Here is a 26,179-nt window from a genome sequence, read left to right as displayed (position 1 = left end):
GCCGGGGCCGCCCCTTGTCCGGCCACCCCCACTGCCCAGTCCCGCTCCCGGCCGCGGTGGCCGCAGCAGCTGCAGCAGCAGCGGTTCCAGGATGGTGAGCGCTGCTGCCCCCCAGCCCCGGCCAGTCGCCCCCGGCCAGCTCCCCGGCCCCGGTCCCCGAGCCGGACGCCCCCGCAGGCCGCGCACACTCACCTAGGACCCGGCCGGGATGCCGAGGTACGGGTCGCGGGCCCGGGCGGGGGCAGGCACGGGAGCGCGCGGGCGGGCCGGGGTCAGGGGGTGGTGACTGTTCGGTCAGGGTGTCCGGAGCTTTGTCCGCGGGCGCGGGGCCGTGTGAGGGCCGGCGAGGGCGGGGGCTGCGGGTCGCGGGGTTCAACTAGGCTGAGGTCGGAGGGCAAGGCCGGCAAGAGACCCGAGCGGGTGCGTGGGAGCCCAGGGTCACTTCCCGGGGGGAGGGGGCGGGCACCGTAGGGGATAGCCGCTCCGGCAGCCGACGGGCACCCGTTTCGCTGTCCCCTCTGGTGTCGAGGCTGCAGGGATAGCGAGCAGCCTGCTCTAGGGAATTTGCGGGGTTGCGGGGTTGGGTGCTGGAAGCCAAGATTTGTGGGTTCGGGTCCCAGAAGGCTCCTAAGGCCGGAGCCCGAGGGCTGGCCCGCAGGCCCCTCCCACTCCGTCAGGTCTTTGTCCAGCGGCCCCTGTGAGTGTGGGAGGGGGTGGGGGCTGGGTTACTGGCCCGGAGATTCCCCAGCATAGTGACGGGGCAATGACAGGAGACTGAGGCTACTTCGGATCCCTGCGCTCCTAACGCCCTGGCTCTTCATTTCTTCTCTGTGGTCCGGGAGAGCAGAGGCCCATCTCAGGGTCAGGGTGACACGAAGCTGCCCTTACCGTCACGCATGGACTCCTGGCTACAAGGGAGACCCCCAGCTCTCTAAAGAGAGCCCCTTAAACTTCCCCACTTCAAGAGCCCTCTTCTGGTCTACACAGATTCCCATGCTAGAAGCCTCCTCAATTGAGGGTCCTCCGCAGAGTGTTGGACACACTGTAGGCGCTCAGCAAATGCTGGTCCCTTGCGGGTCCGCTCCGGTTCGGTGTCCCTTCTGGTTGAAGGCCTGCGGAGGGGTCTGCGCCGGGGAGAGTGTTGGCGGCTAGCAGCCTGCGCCCCGCGGCGGCCTGGAGCGCAGGGGTGGGTGGACGGGTGGGTGGGCTGTTAAAGGGACCGTCACTAAATCAGGATTAGGCGGTGGGGCTGTCAGGCTGCCGGCCTCGTCTCCATGGCTACCTAATTTGGAGGAGAATAGAGGACGGAAGAATGTTTGTGTTGTGGTCCGAACGGGCTGCGGCGGCGGAGAGAGCTTCTGCTCTGGGCCCCGCTGCGAGGAGTGGGGACTTGGTTCCAGTCCCAGTCTGGGCTTAACGGCATGGGAGTCCATTCAGTTACGGGGGCCCAGAGTCTTCCTTAGTGCCGCCCAGCCTTTGGTGTGGGCCCGGGAGATGTCGCAGTCCCAAGACCTCTGACCCCGCAAAGGGAGCCCGGATCCTCCCAGAGACCAATCCGAACCCTGAGCATCCTTCTGGAATCGGTCTTCTCCCCAAGCCCCCTAAGACTGGAGCAAACACCGTTCTTTGCATGCCTCAGCCCCTAAAGACCCGTGCTCTGACCGCTCGCGCTGCTAGGCGGCGGCGACCCAACAGCTGGGCGCCGGTACCCTGCAGCCAGGAGAGCTGCGGGGCAGGGGGCGGGGCGGGACTTCCTGGGCTGGGTGAGGAAAGGGGCGGAGCTTGCCGGAATGGCTGTGCTCTACCGAGTGACAGGTCTCATAAATCCCCGCTTTCCCATATTTAACACCATTTCATTTATCTCCACTTGATTCCATTGGTGTCCGCAGCAGCCAGAAGTGACCCTATACCCTTGCAGTGCTATATCCTAGGGAAAGTCCTCGTGGGCTAAAGGAAATTTAGCTGTGGAGTGGAGTTACTTCTGGTGAGACCCAGATCTCACCAGTCCTCGGGAGCCCTCCATCTCCCCAGGAGAAGAGAGGCCCCGAAAGACACAAGGATACGTTGGGCCTTCAATTTTCTGGCTCTGATGTGGTGGTGGGCTGGGGTGAGGATCCGGATTGGACAATTCCTGTACACAATCCCAGGGAAACAGGGGAGAGGGACCCAGACTCCAGCGTGGTGTCCCACAGCCCTTTCCTGTGTTCCTCCTGGTCATCCATGGCCAAGCTTTTTATGGATCAAGAATCCCCTCCCCTCCCCTGACTAGGCTGTAGCTTTATTGCTGAGATCCCAGACTCTCCACGCAATTTCACGCCTCTCTGCCTTTGCTCCTGCTGTTCCCTCAGCCAAATGTCTTCCCCATTGTCCCCATCTTGCCACAACCTCCTCATTCTTCAAGGCTCAGATCAGTTGCCACATTTCCTGGTGTCTAACCTCCCCAGAACCCCCAGCTCCTGTCACTTGTGCCTTCCTCCATGGTCTCCTAGCCCTGCACCTGTGCTGCCCTTCTGCTTTTGTGGCTCAATTGCCTTGGGAAGGACAGAAGTGGAACAGGTATTCCCCTACCCCCACAGGGCTTGGTACTTTGTTGGTGCCCCATAAATATCTGTTGGCTGAGTGAAAGGAGTTTTCTAAGGACATTTAGCCAGGTGGCCTACGGAGCATGGAATCTGACCATATTCAGGTAAAGAGCTTTGCCTTCCTGGGTGGTAGAGACCCCTGGGTGGGTCTCCTCCTTCTCTTCCCCCTCCTGCTATGCTCCTTTTCTTCCCCCTCTTCCTCTTCCTTGTTGGCCCTCCCCACTCCCCAAGTCTGGGGAGGACTTTGCCCCTTCTCTTCCCCACAGACCAGCATTCTTTCCTTGCCATTATCATCCTGTTAAACAGAGAGGCCAGTCAGGATGCATATGGATCACATTAACAATTGCTTATTATCTGGACCAAGACTCCCCCACTCTCCACCCCCCAGCTCCTTCTTAGGAGGAGCTCCCTTAGGAGCCCAGCCTCCCCTTCCCCCACCACCAGTCAACCAAGGAGGGCAAGGGACAGACTGGTCTCCCTCACCTTCCCTGAGCCTTCTAACAGAACTTTGCCTCCTCTTGATTTGGCAGTTAATGACTCTTTTACTCTATGTAATGAAAACCAGGTTCCTCACAGGAGAATGACTCAGTGAGGTTCCAAGTGCTACATCCAGAAGAAGTAGATTCCAGGCCTGGTGCACCTGTGGTCTGCCAGGAGACAGAGGCCATGTGGGGGTGAGCCACATACTTGGGGTGTATTTGCATCTCCTGAAATTTTAGCCTTGGGATGGCCCTACTTTCTTTTGTGGGATGGAGAGCTAACCAAGGAAATTAGGGCAGAGACCTCTGCCAGGTTGTGTGGCATTGGATTCCAGGCTTTCCTTGTAGTGAAAGATGTAAGAAATAGGGCTAGGGTGTAGCTCAGTGGTAGACAGTTTCCTGCTAGGCCCTGGGTTTGATCTCCAGTACCAAAAAAGAGAGGAAAAAAACAAAACAAAACAAAACAAAACAAAACAAAGCAAACATTCTGGGGGTCCATAACTTTAAAAAAAAAATTATAGAGCCCTCGGAGAGACCATGAAATCCATCCCCAGAAAAATGCACTGCCATTAATCTACATCAGACTTTGCATTCTCCTTTAGAGGGTTCTTGAACCCTCTGAAGCTCAGAGGGACCCTATATTCAGGAACCCTTCTCATCGTCCAAACCAATCTGAGGTGCTGAAGGCAGAGTCTGGCTTGCAGCCCAGGTCTCCTGACATCTACACTCAGTGCTTGCTCCATAGCTTTGATAACTGGCAGGCGGACAGCATGAGCCACAGAACCATGGGTAGGTGATCAAGGTGCTGGGCCAGCCTTTAAGGGTTCTCACTGCCTGGGTCAAAGTCTGGGCTGGTCACCTCATTTCTGTGTGGTCTGGAGAGAGGCTGTCCTGGTTGTTTTGTTTTCAGGTCCATTTGTCCCCAGGAATAAGGATGAGTGGCAAGAAAGCCTAGCTCTTCTTGTAGCATTTTCACAAGGATCTTGACAAGTTAACACTTTTATAGCACTTATTAAACAAACTCTGTCCTCTCTGTGAAGTGAGACTAAGAATGGTGTCATAAGCATCATAGAGGATTCAATGAGACAGTTGGTGGGTGACAGTTCTGATCCTGAATGACTGGGTCATTTGAGAAAGAGCCTCACATGCTGGTGAGATGGGCCCCAGTTTCAGTTTGCCCCTTGTCTCTGCAGCATACCCTCAACCTCTAATGATCTGGTCAGTGACACAGAGCCCAGGGATTCCAGAGAGTCACCTTCTACTGCAAGAGTAAGGAGGAGAAGAAGGTGTGTGTAGGTTCTGACCTGCAGCAGGGCCTGCCCACACCATCTTTCAAGCCCCCTCCAAAGTAGATTCAGTGCAGAGATGGGGGTTCAGGTGGTAGGAGAGAGAAAGGCTAGCTTGGCTCTCAGAGGAATCTGGGAGGTAGAAGTTATACTTCCTCTATGCTCTCTCACTGCCTGGGCAGACTCAGGCCATCTTGTCCCAAGCCCAGTGCTGGGATTAGTCAGGGAAATGATGAAGAGGCTGCATCTTACTTTCAGTCAACCTGTGCTGAGCCCCTGCCTACTGTGTCCCAGCCTGTACAAGGTCCTGGGTGTACCTCAGGCTCTAGATGATGCCCATCAGGGGTTGGGATTCCTGGGCTCTTGGCACTCTCCATGTACTCACTAGGCACCTAGGTACCAGGCTCTCACACCTCAGCTTAACAAGCCTCAGCCTCCCACATGGCCAGGGGATGCTGGAGGACACCCCCCATCCCTGGTGTTGCTTTGCCAAGGGCACTGAACATGATTTGTGATTGCCAGGCCCTGGATATTTTAAGTAAGTAGCCATTTATCCAACACCCATTATTTTTTGACATAGTGCTTTCAAGATGTTGGGAGCCAGGGAACAGGCAAAGGGACAGGCTATACTTTGGGACCACTGTCCCTATTTGCCCTGAGAAGAAGGGAGCCACTGAGGGCATGTGAGCAGGGTGTGGCATTCAGAGGTGAGCTGATTGTTTGGAACAGTTGGAGAGAGAAGCTGTGAGGGTAGAGGCCAGCTGCTTGAGGAGGAGTCTTTAGGAGGTCATTTTCCCTGGGAGGCTGTGTTGACAGGAATTACCAGGAAACTGGGACAGGGGCCACAGTTTAGGAAGAGTTCACCTGCAGCTGACTGTCCTGTTTGAATCTTAGATACCCAAGAATCTGTGGGGCCAGGGGAGAGGTGTTCCTTTCAGATCAGTGGGGAAAGTAAACTGGTGGGTTTAAGTTATACTGCCCCTTCTACCCTGCACTGTGGGACTCCATCCCCACCCAGCCTGTGTGTCTGCTTCTGTGGGGCAGGAACTCTGACCACTAGGAGAAATTGCCCCTAAAAGAGATATTAGGACATCTTAGTCCATTTTCTGCTACTATGACAGACACCACAAACTGCTAATTCATAACAAAACAGAAGTTTATTTGACTCATGGTTGTGAAGAATGTGAAGTCCAAGAGCATGGCTCATGAGGGATTTGTGCATGCGCATGCACACAGTACTGGGACTTGAATCCAGGGGTGCTCTACCACTGAGCTACATCCCAGCCCTTTTTATTTTTATTTATTTTTATTTTGAGACATGGTCTTGCAGAGTTGCTGAGGCTGGTCTTGAACTTGTAATCCTGCCTCAGCCTCCCAGGTGGCTGGAATTATAGGCATGCATCACCATGTCTGGCTCAAACTTACCCTTTTAGCAGCAGCCCACTTCACTGATAACTAACCCACTCCTGCCATAAACAGGAGGGGGACAGAGCCCCCATGATTTAATCACTTCTTAAAGGTCCTCCGTCTTGATATTGTCACAATGACAAATTTCAGCATGAAGTTTGGAGGGGTCATTTGAACCATAGAACTGAACCTGCTCTTCTCTAGGAAGGGGCTTCTTTTCAAGGCAGACCATGTCCCATAGGGGAAGGATACTCTTTCATCACCACCTTCTACACTGTAGTCCTCTTCAGGCCTGTTTTGGGATCTGAGCCCTTCATGGAGAAAGCTGGAACTGCTTCAATGGGGTGCACAAAGCAGCAGGGAATGGGGCGGGGGTGGGGAGGTCAGGTGTTCCCTTTGGGACTTGTTGAGTTGCAGTACCCACAAGGCATCCACAGGGGGAGGACCCCTGAAAACTACTAAGAGGAGGGTAAGAGCCCTGCCTGGGAGAGTCCTCCCAGTAAAGACGGTCTCTGATGCTGAATGCCCCTTCAGATGGTGAGCTTAGCATGTGTAGAGACAACCCACAGGTTCTCAGCCAGAACCAAGTTGTCCTGTGAAGCCAAAATCTTTGATGGGGTTTGCTTCTATTGAGGAGGGTGGGGAGATGGGGGAAGGGCTGTATAGCCTCTACCGGACAGTACTCTGGCTCTCTCTCTATGGGAACATCTCTCCCCACTTCTAGGCCTCTGGCTGCCTTGTCTCTGATCATTTTCCTCGGAATGTGGTGTTGACTCTAGCCAGAGTCTGGGGTTTTAACCTGTAGGCCAGACCTAGGCAAGGACTTACTTGCCCATGAGAACAACTTTGAAATGTGCTAAGCTCTGGGGTTTGAGGCTAAGAATGGGAGAGGGCTCAATGGAAGAAGGCTAAGGGGGTCAGGAGGGGTTTTTGAGAAGGGTGGAAAACAACTGATACTCCCATTTTCTTAGCTGTTAAATGGGAACAACATCATCTGTTTCTCACATGGAAGACAGAAGCCTCTGGAGTCAGACTTTCCAGGCAGGTGGCTCTTTGTCCTAGCCTGGTGATTTAGACAAGTGAACTGTGCTTCAGTTTCCTCATCTGTCACATACCAGTAATGACCTTGGGTTCTTGTGAGGATTAAATGACTGATGTGTGTGATGCAGGGCATGTGTCTGATACCTGCCTTTCTTCTCCTTTCTCTGTCCCTGTGGCCCTGCAGGTGTGGGGGCCACCCCCTTGAGGACAGCCCTGCCCACTCACACCCAGGTAGACTGGCCAGGCTGCATAACTGAGTGACTCAGCTCAGTACTCCGAGGAGTGGGAAGAGGCAGCCCCTGAGGACGCCTGGGTGGGCTTCCTGGGTCTGTCTCCTCCCTTTTGATCAGGCTGGCCTTGTGGGGTGTGTCTTTCACCCACTCCCTGCACAGGGATGGGGGCGTATTTGAGGCCAGAAAAGTCAATCACCCAGACATTAAACTTAAGGCTTTTGGAGGCCACATGTCACCCAACAGACACAAGGCAACCTGGGTTCTGGCTGGTGGAGGGCAGTGTGGGGCCTTGGAGGAGACTCTAGTCTTTGGAACTGAGACCTGCAGTCCATTACTCCTGAGAAGTTCATGATTAGAACTCTATTCCAATGTTCCTCATTCCCTTTGTAGGCCTACATGTTTTTATTTTATACACTAAGAAAGTATTTTTGAAAACAAGCCACAGGTTTCCCAACTGTGAAAGGGGCTTATGCCTTAAATCTGGCAAAGAGCTCTGACCTTGTCATCCATCTCAAGCTCATACAGGGCCAAGTCCTAGGGGAATATGAGTCACAGGTACAGACTCATAAGGGGCCCTGCAAGACTCTTCGTGCCCAACCCCAGATAGCAGTGATGCTTCAGCTAGTAGAACAACAGGCATCAGTCTCCTTTAATGGGCACCTGTGTCTGCCCCATACATCAGCTCTTTGAGTCCCCCAACATTCTGGCCCATGGCTGTGCTACTGTCTCCATTAGAGGGTGAGAACTGAGAGCTGGAGGGGAGCTGACTCCAGGTGTTGCAGAGCACAGGTCTCATCTGCGAGTCCTTGACCACAGTGAAACAGCAAAAGTAATTACAGGCTGGGGGTGAAGTTCAGTGGTAGATCATGTGCTTAGCATGCTAGCTAGAGGCCTTGGATTCAATCCCCAGCCACACACACACACACACAACCAGGGCCCATTCAGGGGACTGGCTCCAGGGACCCCCTTGGATACCAAAATCCAAGGATGCTCAAGTCCTTTATATAAAATAGGGTAATATTTGCATACAACCTACTCACATCTTCTATACTTTAAACCATCTCTAGATTTTTTATAATACTTAATACAAAATGAACACTATGCAAACAGTTACGGTGTATTGTTTAGGGAATATGACAAGAAAAAAGACCTCATGTGTTCAGCACAGATGCGATTATTTTTCCTTGAAATTTATCAACCTATAGTTGGTTGAATCTGAGGATGAAGAAGCAGCACAGCAGAGAGCCAACTGAACTGAAACAAGTAATTATTGTTATAAAACAGCATTTATCAGCCTTACTCCAGGGGCCCTTGCTCTTTCCACCCCATTCAGGGAGGTTAGTGAGGGAGGGCAAGGACTGGGTGGAAGAAGAAAAGAAAAGGGTGCTGGGCTGGAGACCAGTTTATGCAGAGGTGCAGAGGCAGGGAAGGGAACTTAAAGCCCAGTTTAAGAAGTAATATCACTTTCAATAAGTGACAGGACAGGGCTGGGACTGTAGCTCAATGGTAGAGTGCTTCCCTCGCACATGTGAGGTACTAGGTTCGATCCCCAGCTCCACATAAAAATAAATAAAGATATTAAAAAAAAAATAAGTGATAGGACAGAGGTGCTGAGGACTTGCTCTGTTTGTTTTTCAAAGCTTTTCAATCCTCTGGCCCAGGAAAGTATCCCACCTCCAGGACTTTCCCAGGCTGAAGCACCTAGCCAGCCACCCAGGAACCCAGTTGCCTGCCTGCCCCAGGTCCTGTCCTAGTCCTGGCCTCCTCCAGCTGATCTTGAAAGTACCTTAGCCAGCCTGTGAGGGGTTGCTGCCCTCCTTTCCATTTCACACTGGAGGAAACAGAGATTCTTGTCCCAAACCTCAGGGTCAGTGCTCCCTTCTTGCAACAAACTAGCCAGGAGCTGTGGGAGAGAGGAACAGGGCTGTGGCCTTCAGATGGTTCCTGGGCTTTCTACAGAGGGCTCAAAGTCCCCGCAGCCCTGGGTCAGTCTTTCTAATTGACCCTCGGGCACCTACCTTGGTCCAGTCCATGGTGGGCCCAAGCAGTACTGGGGTGCTAAGAGCAGCCGGTGAAGGTAAGGAGAGGGAGAGGGAGAAGAATGTGTCTCATTGTGGAATGGGCTCACATGATAATCCCCCTTCCATAGTGGAGCTCAAACCCCAGCCCATTGCTCAATGGCCTCTAGAAAATAGCCCAGGCCTGCCCTTCTAGCCCACAGGAAGCTCAAAGATAGAGTTACACTTAGTCCCTTTTTACCCTTTCCCCAAGGCCCAGGGGTCAATCCATCCCTAACCTGCTGTAACAGTAGCTCAAGGGGCATGAGAAGAGGGGTGTGGCCGGGTGGGCTGTGCTGCCTGGAAACAATCCTTAGCCCCAGACTCACTTTTACCTGGCCTGGGTGAAAACTTTTGACTGCTCTGGCAGCCCATCTCCAGCATTCATGAGGGAGATGGCAAACCAGTCCAGCTAATCCTCAAGTGCAATGCCTGATTGCCCCAGTGGACTCTGCCCCACCCTGACACACACACACACACACACACACACACACACACACACACACACACACCCCACTGTACTATTTGGTTTAAAAGATAAAGCTTAGCTTGGTGTGATCGTGCACCCCTGTAATCCCAGGCCAAGGTAGGAGGATCGGAAGTTTGAGGCCAGCCTGGGCAATTTAATGAGGCTCTGTCTTGACAAAACAAAAAAGCAGTGGGGATGTAGCTCAGTGGTAGAGTGCCCTGGGGTTCGATCCCCAGTACTGAGGGGAAGAGAGAGAGAAAGAGACCGAAAACTATGCTTGTTAATCAGAATGGCTTTCTCTTGTGTAAACTCGGGAAGGGTGTAGACATATTTGTTTCCTTTGGGGAAGGGGCCGGGGTAATAACTAGGTTGTTCTCCCTACTTGGCTTTCACAGGGAGATGGGTTGGGGCTTGGGGACCTGTCTCTCACCTTCCTGTGTTCCTGGGCATTGGCTAGCCTCCTCCGGCTGGACTGTGTCTGCGGAAGAGAGGACTTAGAGCATCCCTCTGCAGTTCAGCAGGGGCAGCACTAGGAGGAGGGTCAAGGGAGAATAGGACAGGCTGTTGGGAATAAGGGGGCAGGGAGGAGAGTAGGGCTTCAGAGCTGGAAAAGTGATTAGCAGCTCTGATGAGATTGAAGTTAGGCCTGGCAGGGCTGGGCAAGCTTGAGAGGAAAAGGAAAAAAAAAAGAGCTGTGATTCACAGAGGGTGGACCAGGGTGGCTGCCAGGTTGGGGCATCTCCCTACAGCAGCCAGATCACAGGAGGCACAGGGAGGTCCCTAAACACTTGGGGTAAGACTGAGTCTGTATAAACTGTTGGTATCCTATGTCCTACATCCAGTTCCCAGCTCCCCAAGACCTTCTGTGAGAGTGGGGGAGGTCTGGAAGCCATCCCCAACCTCCTGGGGTAGTAGATAGTCTGTTTGATCAGTGAGTGTGCAAATTGGGATTTTATGGATCGCTTATTCACTGCTGGAGCTGGGGCCCCCAAATTCCTCTGTGCCCCCAATGCTTAATCTAGTCCTTGGCTTCCCCCTGGGAGGCCAAGAGAAGTACAGCTACCCACCCCTCCTGCTGAGGCTCCTCCCAAGGCCCCAGGCTTTGTCAGTCGCAGGTTGAGCGATTCAAATGTGCTAATACACTCCCTGGGGGCCACCGACTGTGGGACTTGCCATTCAGAGCTGTGATTGGCCACAGAGACCATGGAGGGGGCTTATTGTAGCAGCTGGGAGTGTGTGTGTGTGTGTGTGTGTGTGTTTGTGCGTGGGTGAACACATGCTTGCATGCACAGGGGCCTGTTTGAGGGGAGGGGTTTGGAGGGTGTCCACCTTGCTCAGACCACTGAGCAGAAACAAAGGCTCTTCATCTAACCTGGAACAAGGATTAAGGGCAGAACAAGCTGTGTCCCTACCTGGTCAAGCTGGTTAGGGAGCCCACCTGTCCATCTTTACATCTTGAGGTGGTGGGGCTTACACAATGTGTATTGAATTGATGGATGGATGAGTGACCACATGAATGATGACATTTTTAACTGGGATTGTATCTGCTGGAATAATCCAGCACCTACAGATTCCTAAATCACCCCCCAAGATTCCTCAGTATCCCCCTCCCCTCAGAGAGATCTGCTTTAGCTCAGGCCTGGTCCGACATTAAGACAGGACATGAGGGACTGTCCAGGCCTCAGGGGACAAGCTGTGACCCCTGGAATCTGTTACCCCTTGAGATTGCTTTCACTGTCGTCACATTTCGCTCTCTCTGCCAGCCCCCATCTGTCCTTGGGATTTGATGAGGATGAGGATGGTAGGCAGGATGGGGGAGGGGTACTGAGCAGCTGATGGAGGAGGGAAGCACAGCCTGGAGGGCCAGATGACAAAGTGCCCTGTCCTACCTTCCTCCCCTGCTGTCCAGCCTGCCCCTCCTCTCCCCAGGCAGGCCAGACAGGCTGGACTAGTGGGGAGAGGGTTGGCCCAGCAAGGTCACCCTCTCTGCCCTGGACTTTGGGGAAGCTGGAGTGTAGTGCAGCTGTGAAGCTGCCTGGGGAGAAGTCCAGCCGAGGTCCTGAGACTCCAGTGCAGCTCCAGAGAGAGGAGCTGTAGTAGGGTACTGGAGTGTAGTAGCTTAGGTGTCAGAAAGCATCCTGGCAGCTCGTTGGGAATAGGGAAGCACTGTCCAACAGAACTTACTGCAGTGATGGAAATGTTCTGTGTTGCCACTGCCACACTCGACTATTGAGTGTGTGGAATGTGGCTACTACTACTGAGGAATTGAATTTTAATTTTATTAAATGTTAATGAATTTAAATGTAACTATTCACTTGTGACTATTGGCTGCCATTTGGACAGTGCAGGATTAGAGGCTGTGTTGAAGGGTTAAGCAAAACCCTTGGGTGAAATGCCACCTCTTTCTGGCTGGGTAGCTTTGGGCAGGACCCTTCCCACCCTATTATACTCTTTTCTCTGTGTGTTGGGCTGCCCCAAACGGAATGCTGTGCGGTTCATCTGTAGTTAAGGGATTATCTGTTCCTTAGTGGCTGAGCTGCCTTGCTGCTCTTAAAAGGCCTTAAAAAGGGGAGATGAGCAGCCCACAGTGGGGGAGAGGTGGCTGTATGCCCTTAGACTTTGAGGCATCTTAGGAAATGTCTGTGGGATGTCAATCCTAGAAGGCTTCCTGGAAGAGGGGTTGGGTGGAATGAGGCAGAGCTGGAGCTGAGCAGTAGGGAATAAGTGGGTGGTATTCCTGAGAGCCTAGCCCTGGGAACCTGCTTATATTTATTTATTTATTTATTTTATTATTTTTTTTGCGGTGCTGGGGATTGAACCCAGGACCTTATGCATTCAAGACAACCACTCTACCAACTGAGCCATATCCCCAGCTACCCCCAGCCCAGGAACTGCTTATTTTGAGCCTGAATAAGAATATCTCCGTCAAGGCTAGCATAGGGGAGGATTGACAGAATGGCTGAGTCCCACTTCCCTCTTACCAGCTGTTATGGACTTGGAAGAATCACTTCACCTCCCTGAGCCTCCATTTCCTCTTCTGTAAAATGGGGAGAGAATGCCTATCTAGCAGAGTGGAGTTGGGAATGATAACTATCAAAGTTCTTTGCAGATGCTAGAAGCCTGGGAGAAAGGGAAGACTTACTCAAGGGTGCTAGGCCCCTGGCCTGGCCTCTTAAGATGACAACAGATGGTCACAGTTTGGCTGTGGCCCTGACCGAGGACCCAGGCAGGGATTTCTGTGTTGTCCCCTCCCCCCAGTGTGTGTGTGTACACACATAGAGCCCAGATGGGGGCCTTGGCCTGCTTTGCTCAGGCTGACCTCCTGCTGTTTGGCATTTGACATATGAGGAGGCCAGGGCCAGGGTACCCCCCACACCCCCATCCCAGAAAGGAGTCAGGCTGGCGGGGAGGCCTCACTACCTCCAGGAAGCAGGATCCCAAGGGCCCTGATCTCTTTACCATGTGTCCCAGGCTTTTGATGGGAATTCCACTGCCCCTTTTGTCCTCTCCCCACAGAGGCCTGAGGGAGTGAGGAACAGAAGGAGGGAGATGATAATAATAGTAATTCTAAAAGGAGGCCAGGTAGGGTCCTGGGGAGCCGGGACAGGTTCCTTTGGGCTCACGCCAGGTCAGGGCTGAACGGTTTGCTCTGGTGTTCACAGATACAAACTCCCCTTCCCAGCACCTCTCCCTGTCCATTCCTGAGGTAATTCCCTGGCTTCCCCTCATGCTACCCTCACCGTCTCATGTGGGCTTAACTGGAGTCACTGTTTTCTTGATTTGGACACAGAGGCAATTTCATGCCTTTTTGCATTCATCTGTCATCCATCCACCCATCTATTCATCCATCTCTCCATCCTATGGTCTGTTAAAAACTCACTGTGTGCCAGGCACTGTCCTGTGTGCTTGGAGAGTAAGAGTGAACAAAACAATGTCCCTGCTCCTGTGAAACTTTCTAGCAGGTGCATAGACAAATCAACAAATAGGGCAGATGAGGATGAGTGTCTGAGGTGACAGTTGAATAGAGACCTGAGATAAGTAAGCCCTGGGAAGGTTCCAGGCTCAGTGCAGCAAGGGTGAGCATCCTGGGGTGGGAGGGAACCTGGTATGGGAGGAGATGCAGGGAGGCCATTGTGGCTGAAAGGGAACAGAGAAGCCAAGGCAGAATAATGGCAGGTGAGGCCAGAGGCGGCTTTTAACCTGAGTGAGGTGGGAGCCACCAAAGCTTTTGGGTGGAAGAATCACATGGTCAGACATGTTTCCAAAGGGTACCTGGCTACTGTGTTAAGAGCAGAGAGTAGCTGGGCAAAGTGGTACATGCCTTTAATCCCAACAGCTTGCTTGCTTGGGAGGCAGAGGCAGGAGGATCGAAAGTTCAAAACCAGCCTCGGCAACAGTGAGGCGCCAAGCAACTCAGTGAGACCCTGTGTCTAAATAAAATACAAAATAGGGCTGGGGATATGGCTCAGTGGTTGAGTGTCCCTGAGTTCAACCCATGGTCCCCTCCAAAAAAGTGGGAGACAGTGTAGAAATGGGGAGGTACAATTGGAGGCCCCCCTGCTGTCACCTAGAGGTGGTGAGGTGTCATTTTGCATACATTTTGAAGCCAGGGCCTGTTGGATTTGTTAGTCTAAAATATGAAAGAGAAGTTGAGGATGACCCCAAAGTTTCTGCCTGAGAACTAGATAGGATGAATCTGCCATTTCCTATGGTAGGGAAGACTGAGGAGGGTTAGGTTGTGGGCGTAGTGAAGCCAGATATTTGGTTTTTGGATTTGTAAATTATGCCAATGAAGTGTTGGAGTGGAGATGTTAAGACGAAACAGACAGTGTGGTGAGCAGGGGAGAAATCTAGGCTGCAGAACCAGGTCTAGGAAATGTCAACACACAGGTGATGGTCAAAGCTGCAAGACTGGATGAGATGACCCAAGGAACTGCCTGAAGAGGGAAGGGAGGGCTGCAGGAGCCAGCCTGGGCTTGGGGATCTGGGGGGCTTAGAGTGGAGGGAGAGACAGGAGGGTAGGCAGCCAAAGAGGCCTAGGAGTAGGAAGCTGAGAGTCAGGAGAGTAGGTGGTCCTGGTGTCCCTAAAGGGGGATGACTTTAGGGAAATGTGAGTCAGAACAATGAGGGCCATGAAGGGATGTAGGCAGGTGGAGTTCTGGATGTGAACACCTGGTTGATTCCAGGGGAAATGAAAGAAGAGGGATCTGAAATAGTATAGACCACTCTTAAACGTTTAGGGAGGGCGGTGGTGGTAGGTAAGGTAAAAATCAGGCAGAGGATGTAGTTGGAGGAGGACTAAGAGGATATTTCAGGCTTTTTTACTCCCCTAAAGTGAGAGAAATAACAGCATACTTCTGGGCTGATGAGGACTCAGTAGAGGGGGAAACTGACCCTGCTGAACAGAGAATAATTCAGGGAACAGCGTCCCTGAGTGTTGAAAGCAAAGGGGATCAGGGCACAAGAGGAAGCACGTGGACAGTTCATCCATCCTGTGTTTTTGCTGACAGGAGGGAACTTCTCCAGCTTCTCCAAGAAGGTAAGGGGTCAGTTAGAGCTAGAGGGTGCATGAAGAAAGCTGGACTTGCTTGTAGGCCTTGAAGGATGAGAAAGACTTAGTTGGCAGAGGAAGGGACATCAGGTGGGCAGAATTGCATGAGTAAAGCCTGTTATACACCATAAATATACACAAATTTTGGTTGCCAATTTAAAAATAAAATTTTAAAACAAAATGCATCGTATTACCCTGAAAAATAGACAACTGTTGATTTCTAGCTAATGAGGATCATAGTAATAGAACTGGCAGTTTTTTTGGGGGGAGGGGTAACTGGGAATTAAACTCAGGGGCACTCGACCACTGAGCCACATTCCCAGCCAAATTTTGTATTTTATTTAGAGACAGGGTCTCATTGAGTTTTTTAGTGCCTCGCTATTTGCTAAGGCTGGTTTTGAACTTGCAATCCTCCTGCCTCAGCTTCCTGAACCATTAGGATTACAGGTGTGTGCCACTGTGCCCAGTGATTTTTTTTTTTAATATTTAAAATTTTTTTTTGTAGTTGTCGATAGATCTTTATTCTATTTATTTATACGTGGTGCTGAGAATCAAACCCAGTGCCTCACACATGCCAGGCAAGAGCTCTAATACTGAGCCACTCTAGCATGACAGATTGAAGTTCATATAGCTAGAAAAAAGAATTCTGGAAGTTTTGAGATAGTTGAAGCCCTGAATGAGCAGGGCAGTTTTTCATGCTTTTGTGGGTGTGTGTGTTCCTTTAGGTCCTCATGGGGAGGAAAGTTGGCTTGCACTGCTTTGTTGAGCTGGTCACCCACAACAAAGAATCAGAAAGGCCTGTGATGTTCTCAGACAGCAAACAGAGAACAACCACCTTGCTGAGAGATAAGTGGAGAATCACTCCAACAATTTCCACCCATCCTGACCACGCCACTCCTCACTCAGCTCATGGCTTGTATCCCCCATCCTCCTCTTCCCATGCCCCTTCCTCAGCCCTTCTGCAGATCCACATTCTTCACCATTTCTCTAGCCATGGAGTAAGGTGAGGAACCTGGAAGGACAGTGTCAGATTTTATGCCCCACTTAGGGGTCTGTTCCTCAGTTGGCATGTGTGCCTGGCCACAGCCTGTGCAGATGGGAAAATCCTGACTTGGGGGAAGAAATGCCCATTCTGAGTCCAGCTTTGCCTCCAGAGAGCTGAGTGACCTTGGGCTGCCACATCTTACTTTTTTCATCTGCACTTAGGTGGAGTATGGTGGGGATCTGGCTTAGGTGCCAGCCTTCCTCTCAGCTCTGCTCCTTGTACCCTCCAAGCTGGACTTCAAGTCCATCCACATATCCCAATGCTCCCCTCTTCCCAGATCCATTTCAGGGCTTTCCTGATTCCCCAGTCCAAAATAATCTAAACTTCCAGAATTCTTTCTTTCTCTCTTTTCTAGCTATATGAACTTAAAAAAAAACAATTTATCAATCCTATTACTGGGATTCCTCATTGGCTGAAAATCAACAGTTGTTTTTCAAGGGTAATACAATGCATTTTAAAATTTTACTTTTAAATTGACAACTAAAAATCCATTATATTTATGGTGTACAACATGCTTTGCTATTTGTGTACACTGCCATGTGACTAAATCAAACCAGTTAACATATACATTACCTCATATTCTTATCTTTATTTGTAGTGAAAACACGTAAGATCTACTCTCTTAGCAATTTTCAATGATACATTATTAGCTATAGTCACCATGAAGGACAATAGAACTCTTGAACTTATTTCTCCTAACTCAAACTTTTGGCCCACATCTCCCCAACCCTCCTATCTCCTTCAAGACCTTCCTTTCGTATGGACCACCTCTACCCCATCTGACCTGTTAGCTGATAAGGTTCATGAACATGGGTGCAGTTTGATTCGATCTCTGCCTAACAGGGGCACACAGTGGCTAGCACCTGAAGGTACCACGAAAGTGCTAGAGGCTGCAAGACAGTGCCTGCAGAAAATGGGCTACAACCCTGGAGCAGCAGTGTTGTGGTTACCTCTGTAGCATCCTTTGCTCATTCCTAGATGTGCACCGAGCCCCATCCACACTAAGCCCTGTACCAGGTCCCAGAACATTCCCCAAATAGGGTTTTGGGGTCTAGCTGTGCTGCAGGGCTGTTCTCTGGCCTAGGACTGTGGGAAGAGGTTCCATTGTGGTAGGTACAAGGACTGTGGCAGGTGACCAGTCCTCCAGAGTCTTCTTGTCATCCTCCCTCTCCTCTCATAGTAGCTGGGGGCTGGCATGAGAGGCAAAATCCAGAGGAGGGGCACAACCCTGTTCAAGCTCTACTAGGGGCTGGAGACCCCCCAGGGCATCAGTTGTAAGCACTGGACAAAAAAAAGCCTATGACAAAAGGCCTGTGGGAGCCTCTGTGAATAGATTAATGAGATCTCCACACGGAGGCCCCACAATGGGATTCTCCACTCCAGCTCCTTTGTCCCAGGCTGAGATAATGGACGCTTGCCCAGAAGGGCGGCATTGGCCCCTTCTCCACACAGGAATGGAGCCGCCATCCAGCTGCCCTTCCTCTACCCTGCCCCCACATCCTGTTTGGTCCCGGTCCCCTTCCTTCCCTGTGGGTAATGGAGTCCAGAATCAAAGAATCTTTGAAGATCCAGAAGGGGTCTTGAGAAGTTGGAGGGAGGTATTGATACTGTGTGGTGGGGGCCCTTTCCCACCCACTCTGTATAAAATATATAATTTAAAAATTTAAACACACTTTAGGGTCCTAGTGAAAAAGTTTGAGGTCTACCCATCTAAACCTACTGATGAAGAAAGTGAAGCTCAGTGAGCTTAGGTGCTTGCTTGTGGTCAGTGATAGCTCAGTGTCTGCAGCCCCAGGATGTCAAGGTGGGGGCAGGGGTGGAGTGTCTCTGGCCTGTGTCAGGTCTGATGCCCAGAAGCATCACATGGATGAGAGGGGTACCTACAGGACCCGAGGGCAGTGAGACCTCAGCGACACAGTAGAGGGTGCATGGGAATCAGTGCAGAAGGATTTGGGTAGGTTGTGAAGGCTAAGTCATTGCCCAGCAATCTTGGAACCTCTAAAAATAAGAGGAGGGCTTTTAGGCATTATTTTACTCTTATCTCCAAAATTCTTTCTATAACTAATTGCCTATCAGTTTGAAGGGCTGCCTTCTGTGGGTAGAGCAAAGTAGGGCTCCCAGACTGGGCAGCCCTGGAAAGGGCATTTTCTTCTCAGAGTCCCAACTACCACCAGAGAAGGCCACAAAATCCAACGAATTTTGTGCCTGGGTCATGGGGGTGTGTGTGTGTGTGGTCATCTGATGGCAGGTTCACAGGGAAAAGGACTGTTTTGTCAGGAGAAGACACATATTCTCCTGCATGGTTTGAAAGATAAATATCCAGTGCTAGGTAGACAGAAGCTGCTTCTCAAGCCCCAGTGTTGGAGTGAGTGTTGGTGTGAGCTGTCATGGCCTCAGGCTTTCCTCTGGCTGCAAAAGCAAAGGGCTGGATGGACTGAGTGTTAAGAGCCTGGACTCTGACTCCTGTCTCTGACTGTGGGACAGCTGTATGACCTTGAAAATGTATTAGTCTCTTCTGTACCTCAGCCTTCTTATCTGTTGAATGGGAATTATAAAACACCTATCTCAGGATTATTAAGACAGGTAAAGCAGAGAAGAGGGACTATTCCATCTCTGGTGTGTGGGTGCTAAGGAAATGGCATGAGAACAGGCCTGACACATCTGAGCCAGAAGGAACCTCCCTTACAGAATGTTTGAGCCCCTCTTCCCCAAGGGTAAGTGACTTATTCAGTCACTCAGCAAAGCTGGGGCACTGCTTGGGCTCTATCTGTATACTGCATAACTACACAGGACTGCGTCCTTTGAAATCTCACAGCCACTCTGCCTGGCATTTTTTATACCCTTTAACAGAGGGAGAGGCTGGGGCCCAGTGAGGTCAAGAAACCTGCCAAGGGTCACAGTGTCTGGGCCTGGCTTCAAACTAGGACTCCCTGATTCAAGACCACACATTTTCCCAAGTCCCAGGGCCTTGCCTCATCTCCAGCCCACTGACCTAGGGTTCAGAAGTGCAATCTGTGAGCCTAAAAGGGAGGCTGGGGGTCCCTCTTCTGGGAAGACACGCTCCTAGAGGGCACAGGAGGCAAAGTACCAGGAACTTGAGGACTTGGGAGAGGGGGTGTCTATGAGAAGAGGGCTGTAAAATGCGGGGCAGGGGGACAGCATTTTCCACCCCAGGCTGGAGCACTGAAGGCAAGGCCATGGTGTGCCTGGGTCTGTCAGGAAGCACCTCAGACTATACTTGGTGTGCATGTCTGTATGTGCACACGTGTGTGCACATGGGCCTGCAGTATCTACACTTCTGCATGCTGGTGGGTACTAAGCTCATGCAAGCCAGCACTCTCAGCAGGTATGCAGCTGTAGCAGCCTTGCCTCTCCCTTTGGTTAGGCCTGGCCATATCTTTGGTCTTTCCTTTTGTGAGTTACGGTGAAATGTAGGGCTCTAGAACTGAGTTTCGCACAAGTCAGATAACTTAAGGACCTGTAGCAGATGCCATATTGCTACTTGTAGACAATGGCACACCAAAGAATGAGGAAGTGGGAAAGAGAAGAGCTGGTAGCTAGAGGGAGACCCAGGGTCAAGAAAAGTCATTCTGAAGATGGGAAAGAATCATACATGCCTTGGGAAGGAAGCCATGGCATGGCAGGGAGGAAGAATAACTGATGGAGCAAGGTCCCAATCTGGGCAAGAGGGGATCAAGGGCTGGGATAGGTGGATCATCAGGCTTTCTGGCCTATAGTGTGGATACAGATGTAGATAAAGGTGAAAAATGGGTTGGGGGGGGCTAATGATTTCATTTTTTTTTTCCTGGCTAAAATGGGAAGAAAATGATTCTGAGTAGAAGTATCTGAGGAGACTGAGGGTGTGATCAATTGGTGTGGATGAAATGTCAGTGATCAGGTCCCCTCTGGGGAGGGGCTGAGTTCCTAGAGAGAGGTCTGAAGCTGGGAGGGCAGATGAGGAGGACTAAAAGTAGGTTCTTGGGGTCCTGTTTCTGAGGTGGACTGATTCCCAGTGATGACCAGGGTGAGTTCTTGGTGGTATGGGTAGGGATATGAGTGAAGACCTCTAGAGGCCAGGGCAGAGACTGGTGAGAGGGAGCTGGCCCAAGTCTTTGGAGAACCAAGGGATGTAGGACACCACATGGCAGCAAGGAAGAGGAAGAGAGGGTCTGGTAGGTGGGGAGGGAATGGGTGTGAATAGACCTAAGTCCAGGACCTTTTTACTGTGTCTTCTTGGAAAAGGTCTCTTTTCCCCAGCTTGGGGTACATGCTGTTGTCAAAGGCAAATCTCACTGCACCATATTTATAATTAAGGAGCCAAGGCACAGTAAATGGGGGAGGCGCACACCATAAAACCAGGTCTGGACTTGATGCAATAACACAGTGTGTGTGTGTGTGTGTGTGTGTGTGTGTTTGGTTCTGGGGATTGAACCCAGGGGCATTTAATCACTGAGCCACATCCCAGCCCTTTTTATTTTGAGACAGGGTCTTGCTTAGTTGCTTAGGGCCTTGCAAAGTTGCTGAGGCTGGCCTTGAACTTGTGATCCTCCGGCCTTAGTCTTCCCAGTTGCTGGGATTACAGGGGTACAACACCGTCCCTAGCTAGAACTTACATTTTTCTATAATTTTTACATTACCTTACATGACCCTACAATCAGAACCACTTGTGATTTTATTTTGGGGGAGGGTATTGGGGAGGAGTTCAGAGGTGCTCTACCACTGAGCTACATCCTCCATCCTTTTCATTTATTTATTTATTTTTGAGATAGGGTATCAGTAAGTTGCTTAAGTTGGCCTCAAATTTGTGATCCTCCTGCCTCAGCCTCCATAGTGGTTGGGATTATAGGCCATGCCAGGCCACTTGATTTTTGATGTTCCAGGAAGTTGCCCATTTGACATGAGATAACACCTTTGATCTTTGGAGACCCCTTGTCAGCAAAAGCTGGGCAACTGTACACTGTCCTCTGCCACATACACACATCAGCTCTGTCAGTCTCTGTTCTTCCCTCCTGCCCTTGGTGGCTAATGTTACTCCTCACATGGGAGCAAAGCAACCTCTAGAACTCATTTACCTTCCCTTTAAAGCTTTACTATCTATTGCTCATGCTTTCCCTAAGGTACTAGGCATGACAGTAAATTGTTTTATTTTCAAAGACTGTTTTCTGGAATTGATGTCAGTTCATAGCCACAGGAAATAGTAAGAATTAACAGAGGTGGTAGTGCTATCAACCAGCAGCTGCAAGTTGGGCCAAATGTGCAGAACCTGAGACTTGACTATTTTCAGCCTCTTCTACCATTCTTCTACTTCAATCCTCTGGTGATCTAACAATTCTTGGTGCTGTCTATAGGCTCACAGTGTGTGGTTTGGTAGGTTGTGCACTGCACAAGAGCCTTTCTTCTTAGGGGGCACAATTTACACCACAGACATTATAGATCTGTAAATTTATTATGATAAATTTCCAGAGGGTATCAGCAAAGAGCCCTGAGGAAGGGACTAGGGCACGTGAGGTAGCAGAGTCCTGGCTTTCTTGTTCTTTTGAAATGGGGTCTTATTACATTGCCCAGGCTGGTCTCCAACACCTGGGCTCAAGCACTCCCCCTGCCTCTGCCTCTCAAGTGTTAGGACTAGAAGTGAGTGCCACTGTACCCAGCCAGCCCTAGTTTTCTAAATGGATACACCTTTGAAGGTGTTTCTCCTCTAATTTGAGATACACTACTCCCTCTAGCCTGTCTGATCCGCTTGGTCTCTTACCCTTCTAGGTTCAGTAAAGACACCACTAACTCCTTGGTGAGGCCTTCTCAGGTGTGGTACACTGTCCTGCCCTTAAAGCCCCTGGCACACACATCTATTTTCTTACTTCTTAGAGGATGTTGCCAGTCCCCTCCACCTGGACGAACCATCCTATTCATTTTTCAGTCTTGCCCATGCCTAGCAAAACACTTAGAATTTGCTTAATAAAAATAGCTGGAGGGGTTGAGGGTGTAGCTTAGGGCACTTGTCTAGCATGCATGAGGCCCTGGGTCCATTCAATCTTTGAAATCTTATCTTGGGATCAGACTGATCCATTGGAGCCACATGCCTGGACAACACTATTCCTTAGGGACTAGATCCCTCTACCAGTGTTTGGTTTGTGCCTTGACTTGTACTAAAGGACAGTGTGTGCAACGGCCTTGGAACTTGTTTGCTGTGTTATGGCACAGATGTCAAGAAGAACATTGTTTATTACATCTCAGATCTGTTTCCCTAGGTCCACAAACAAAAGTTCCCAGGTCTCTATGCCAGCAACACTTTTACTTCTTTTGAGGAATGGTGTTTCTACTTTGCAAAGTCAGTCTATTCACATCTCTCCCTATTTGGTGACTGGGAAGCTAAGAGACAAATCTGTGATCCACTTTCTATGATGTGCATGGTTGTGTACTCACCATCCCCATCTTCTCCAGAGTATGTCTATTCTAAATAATAGTTCTGTGCTATATCAAGACACATTTTGGGAATGAGGCAGGTAGCAGCACCTGAACTGGGCCCACAGCCATTACATACAATCAGGTCTGGAAGTTAGGTGCTCAGATTTCATCAGGCAGAGACTGAAAGAAACCAAGTGGCAAGGAAGTGAATGCTGCTGGGCTAGCCAGTTAGTTTCCTAGGGACAACCATGAGGCACTGTCACATACACCAGCATCTCTGACTTTAGGCCCAAAGGAAGCCCTGGAATCTCAGGGAAGGAAGGCTGAGGCAAAGCAGGCATTTAGGAATCAAACTGCTGGGTCACTAAGCCAGGAACCCTTGGCAGGCCTCATTCATCTTTACAACCAGTGCATAGTGGGTGAGCAGTAAGAACTTGTTACTGACTGACCCTCACCTGGGTTTGACTCTTCCCACTGCCTGATATTCACTTTATTAAATAAAGTGGTTTTAAATAAAGACCATGTGTTCTACAGAAGGCAAGGCTGATGTAACCAGGACAAAATAGTATCCATTGCCTAGAGAGGGAAGCAGGGACCAACCATGCCATTTCTAGATTCCTTTTGACTCTGAAGAAAACAGTCTCAGATCACTTTAATCCTGGGTCAGAAGGGGTTTTTGGTGCCCGAAGGAAGGGTGCCCAGGAAAGTGGAAGGGTAGATGGTGGGCCCTGGGAGACCAGCCTGTTCCAAGCCGCTAAGTGGCAGTACTTGAGTCCTTTTAGGCTCTGCAGGACCTCACCATCTGCTCTCCCATTTGTCTGCAGCTCTGTCGAAGATGCACTGGACACCGGAACACGCCCAGCCCCTCAACCAGTGGCCAGAGCAGCACCTGGATGTCTCCTCCACTACCCCATCGCCGGCACACAAATTGGAGTTGCCCTCGGGGGGTCGACAGCGCTGCCACTATGCTTGGGCACACGACGATATTTCTGCCCTCACTGCTTCCAATCTCCTCAAGCGGTATGCAGAGAAGTACTCGGGGGTCCTGGACTCACCGTACGAGCGCCCTTCCCTGGGCGGCTACGGCGACGCCGCCTTCCTCAATGGTGCCAAGGGAGAGCCGGAGCCCTGGCCAGGGCCAGACCCACCCTACCCCTTGGCCTCACTCCACGAGGGCCTCCCGGGAACCAAGTCCGGAGGTGGGGGCGGTTCCGGGGGTCTCGGGGGTTCCCCGGTTCTAGCTGGGAACCTGTCTGAACCCCTATACGCCGGCAACGCTTGCGGAGGCCCGTCGGCGGCGCCTGAGTATGCGGCGGGCTACGGCGGGGGTTACCTGGCGCCAGGCTACTGCGCGCAGACCGGCGCCGCTCTGCCCCCGCCGCCCCCAGCAGCGCTCCTGCAGCCCCCGCCCCCGCCCGGGTACGGCCCCTCCGCGCCTCTGTACAACTACCCCGCTGGGGGCTACGCGGCGCAGCCGGGCTACGGCGCACTCCCGCCACCCCCGGCCGCGCCCCCGGCCCCCTATTTGCCTTCCGGCCTGGCGGCGCCCACGCCCCTGCCAGCGCCGCCCAGGCCCACGCCCACCTCCTACGGCTTCCAGGCGGCCACTCCGGGCGCGGAGGCTGGCGTGTCGCTGAAGCGAAAGGCGGCCGACGAGGGCGCTGAGGGCCGGTACCGCAAGTACGTTTACGAGCCCGCCAAGGCCCCCGCGGTTGAAGGCGCCTCCTACCCAGCCGCGGACAACGGCGAGTGTCGGGGCAACGGGTTCCGGGCGAAGCCGCCGGGAGCCGTGGAGGAAGCGTCGGGCAAGTACGGTGGCGGCGTCCCTCTCAAGGTCCTGGGCTCCCCAGTCTACAGCCCGCAAGTTGAGCCCTTTGAAAAGTTCCCGGAGCGGGCCCCGGCGTCGGTTCCCCGTGGGGGCTTCGCGGTGCCGCCCGTGGAGCCCCCTAAGGGTGTGGACCAGGGGGCGCTGGAACTGGTAACCAGCAAGATGATGGACTGCGGACCCCCGGTGCAGTGGGCAGACGTGGCAGGCCAGGGCGCGCTCAAAGCGGCGTTGGAGGAGGAGCTGGTGTGGCCCCTACTGAGGCCCCCAGCCTACCCGGGCAGCCCGCGCCCGCCGCGGACGGTGCTGCTCTTCGGGCCGCGGGGTGCCGGCAAAGCGCTGCTAGGCCGCTGCCTCGCCACACAGCTAGGTGCCACGCTGCTGCGCGTGCGCGGTGCGAGTCTGGCCGCGCCGGGAGCCGCCGAGGGCGCGCGCCTTCTCCAGGCCGCCTTCGCGGCTGCGCGCTGCCGTCCTCCGGCCGTGCTCCTCATCAGTGAATTGGATGCGCTGCTCCCTTCTCGGGACGACGGCGCCGCGGGCGCCCTGCAGGCCCCGCTCCTGGCCTGCCTGGACAGTGGCTGCGGCGCGCGTGCAGACGGCGTGCTAGTGGTGGGCACTACCTCTCGGCCCGCGGCTCTGGACGAGGCGACCCGCCGGCGCTTCGCTCTCCGTTTCTACGTGGCGCTGCCCGACAGTCCGGCCCGCGGGCAGATCTTGCAGCGGGCGCTGGCTCAGCAGGGATGCGCGCTGAACGAGCGGGAGCTCGCGGCCCTAGTCCAGGGCACCCAGGGTTTCTCCGGGGGCGAACTGGGGCAGCTGTGCCTGCAGGCAGCGGCCGGGGCGGGCCTCCCGGGGCTGCAGCATCCCCTCTCCTACAAGGACTTGGAGGCTGCGCTAGCCAAGGTGGGCCCCAGAGCCTCCCCCAAGGAGCTGGATTCGTTTGTGGAGTGGGACAAAATGTATGGCTCCGGACACTGACTGCGCGCGGCCGAGGCCTCGAGAGCCGCCGGCCCTCCCTCCCCGCCTCCTCCCCTTGGTGGGGAATGTCCTTGACCAAACCCGACTGGGAGGGATCCCGCGTGGTGAATGTGGGGTGGGGGACCAGAGGGCTCTGCCGGTGGACTTGATTTTCGTGAGAAGGAAAATGCTTCTGCCGGCAGATCGATGCCATATGCGTGGTGTACTCAGGTTTTTCCTATTTATTGTGGACGGGAAGCTCGCCATTTCCGCTCGGCGAACTGGGCCTAAGGAACTGCTCTCTCGCCACAATCCTTTGGTCTCCTTGCTCTCAGAATGGCACCCTCCTCCCCTACTCCCTCTTCTGTGCATTCGCTTAGTTTTTTTTTCTCCTGTCACTTTGTCACTGACCTCCCCATGCTGTACTGTTCCTTTTCTGCTCCTTCTGTTCCCACCTTTCCATCTTTCATTTTGTCTCTGTCTCTGTCCCTTGCGCTCCGGCGTCCCTGTGCCTCTTGATTCCTGTGCTTTAGCGCCCTTCCCTGCCTTCGGTCCCTCTCGTTTACACTATAGTGACCATTTGCAGGAGATCTGGAGGCCCAGGTGCTGAGGAGGATGGGTTAGGGAGCCCCCTCACACCCCCACACCCCCTTATCCCTTACCCCGCTGAAACCTTGGGTCTGGGGGACGAGGGTCAAGTAAAAAAAAAAGAAAAAAAAAAGAAAAAAAGAAAAAAAAAAAATACAAAAAACACCCAAAGAAGGGTTTTTTTATTTGGTTCGTTTTTGAGGGGAAGTCCCAGAAATGTAGCCTGTTTAATATTTTAGGCCTTTTATTTTTGT

General features: G+C 52.2%; 1 protein-coding gene across 3 annotated transcripts; it reads left to right on the top strand.

The window, feature by feature from the left end:
* On the top strand, positions 1 to 26,100 carry FIGNL2 (fidgetin like 2). Of its 3 annotated transcripts, XM_079139786.1 has the most exons (3): positions 1,044 to 2,686; positions 3,148 to 3,256; positions 23,380 to 26,100. In XM_079139786.1, the coding sequence occupies exon 3, from the start codon at positions 23,391 to 23,393 to the stop codon at positions 25,356 to 25,358; it is 1,968 nt and encodes a 655-aa protein (XP_078995912.1). In that variant the 5' UTR covers positions 1,044 to 2,686; positions 3,148 to 3,256; positions 23,380 to 23,390; the 3' UTR covers positions 25,359 to 26,100. The 3 variants fall into 3 exon arrangements, with proteins under 3 accessions (XP_078995911.1, XP_078995912.1, XP_078995913.1); XM_079139785.1 differs by lacking the exons at positions 1,044 to 2,686; positions 3,148 to 3,256 and adding an exon at positions 1 to 216; XM_079139787.1 differs by lacking the exon at positions 3,148 to 3,256.
* The last annotated feature ends 79 nt before the right edge of the window (positions 26,101 to 26,179 follow it).

The sequence above is a fragment of the Sciurus vulgaris genome, assembly GCF_902686455.1.
Source record: "Sciurus vulgaris genome assembly, chromosome: 5".
Lineage (NCBI taxonomy): Eukaryota > Metazoa > Chordata > Mammalia > Rodentia > Sciuridae > Sciurus > Sciurus vulgaris.
Note: the sequence above shows the minus strand (reverse complement) of the source record. Positions and strands in the feature narration are given on the sequence as shown.

Bases quoted from the DNA above. Each gene is read 5' to 3' on its own strand.
- FIGNL2 (XM_079139785.1), top strand. From the start codon at position 23,391: ATGCACTGGACACCGGAACACGCCCAGCCCCTCAACCAGTGGCCAGAG.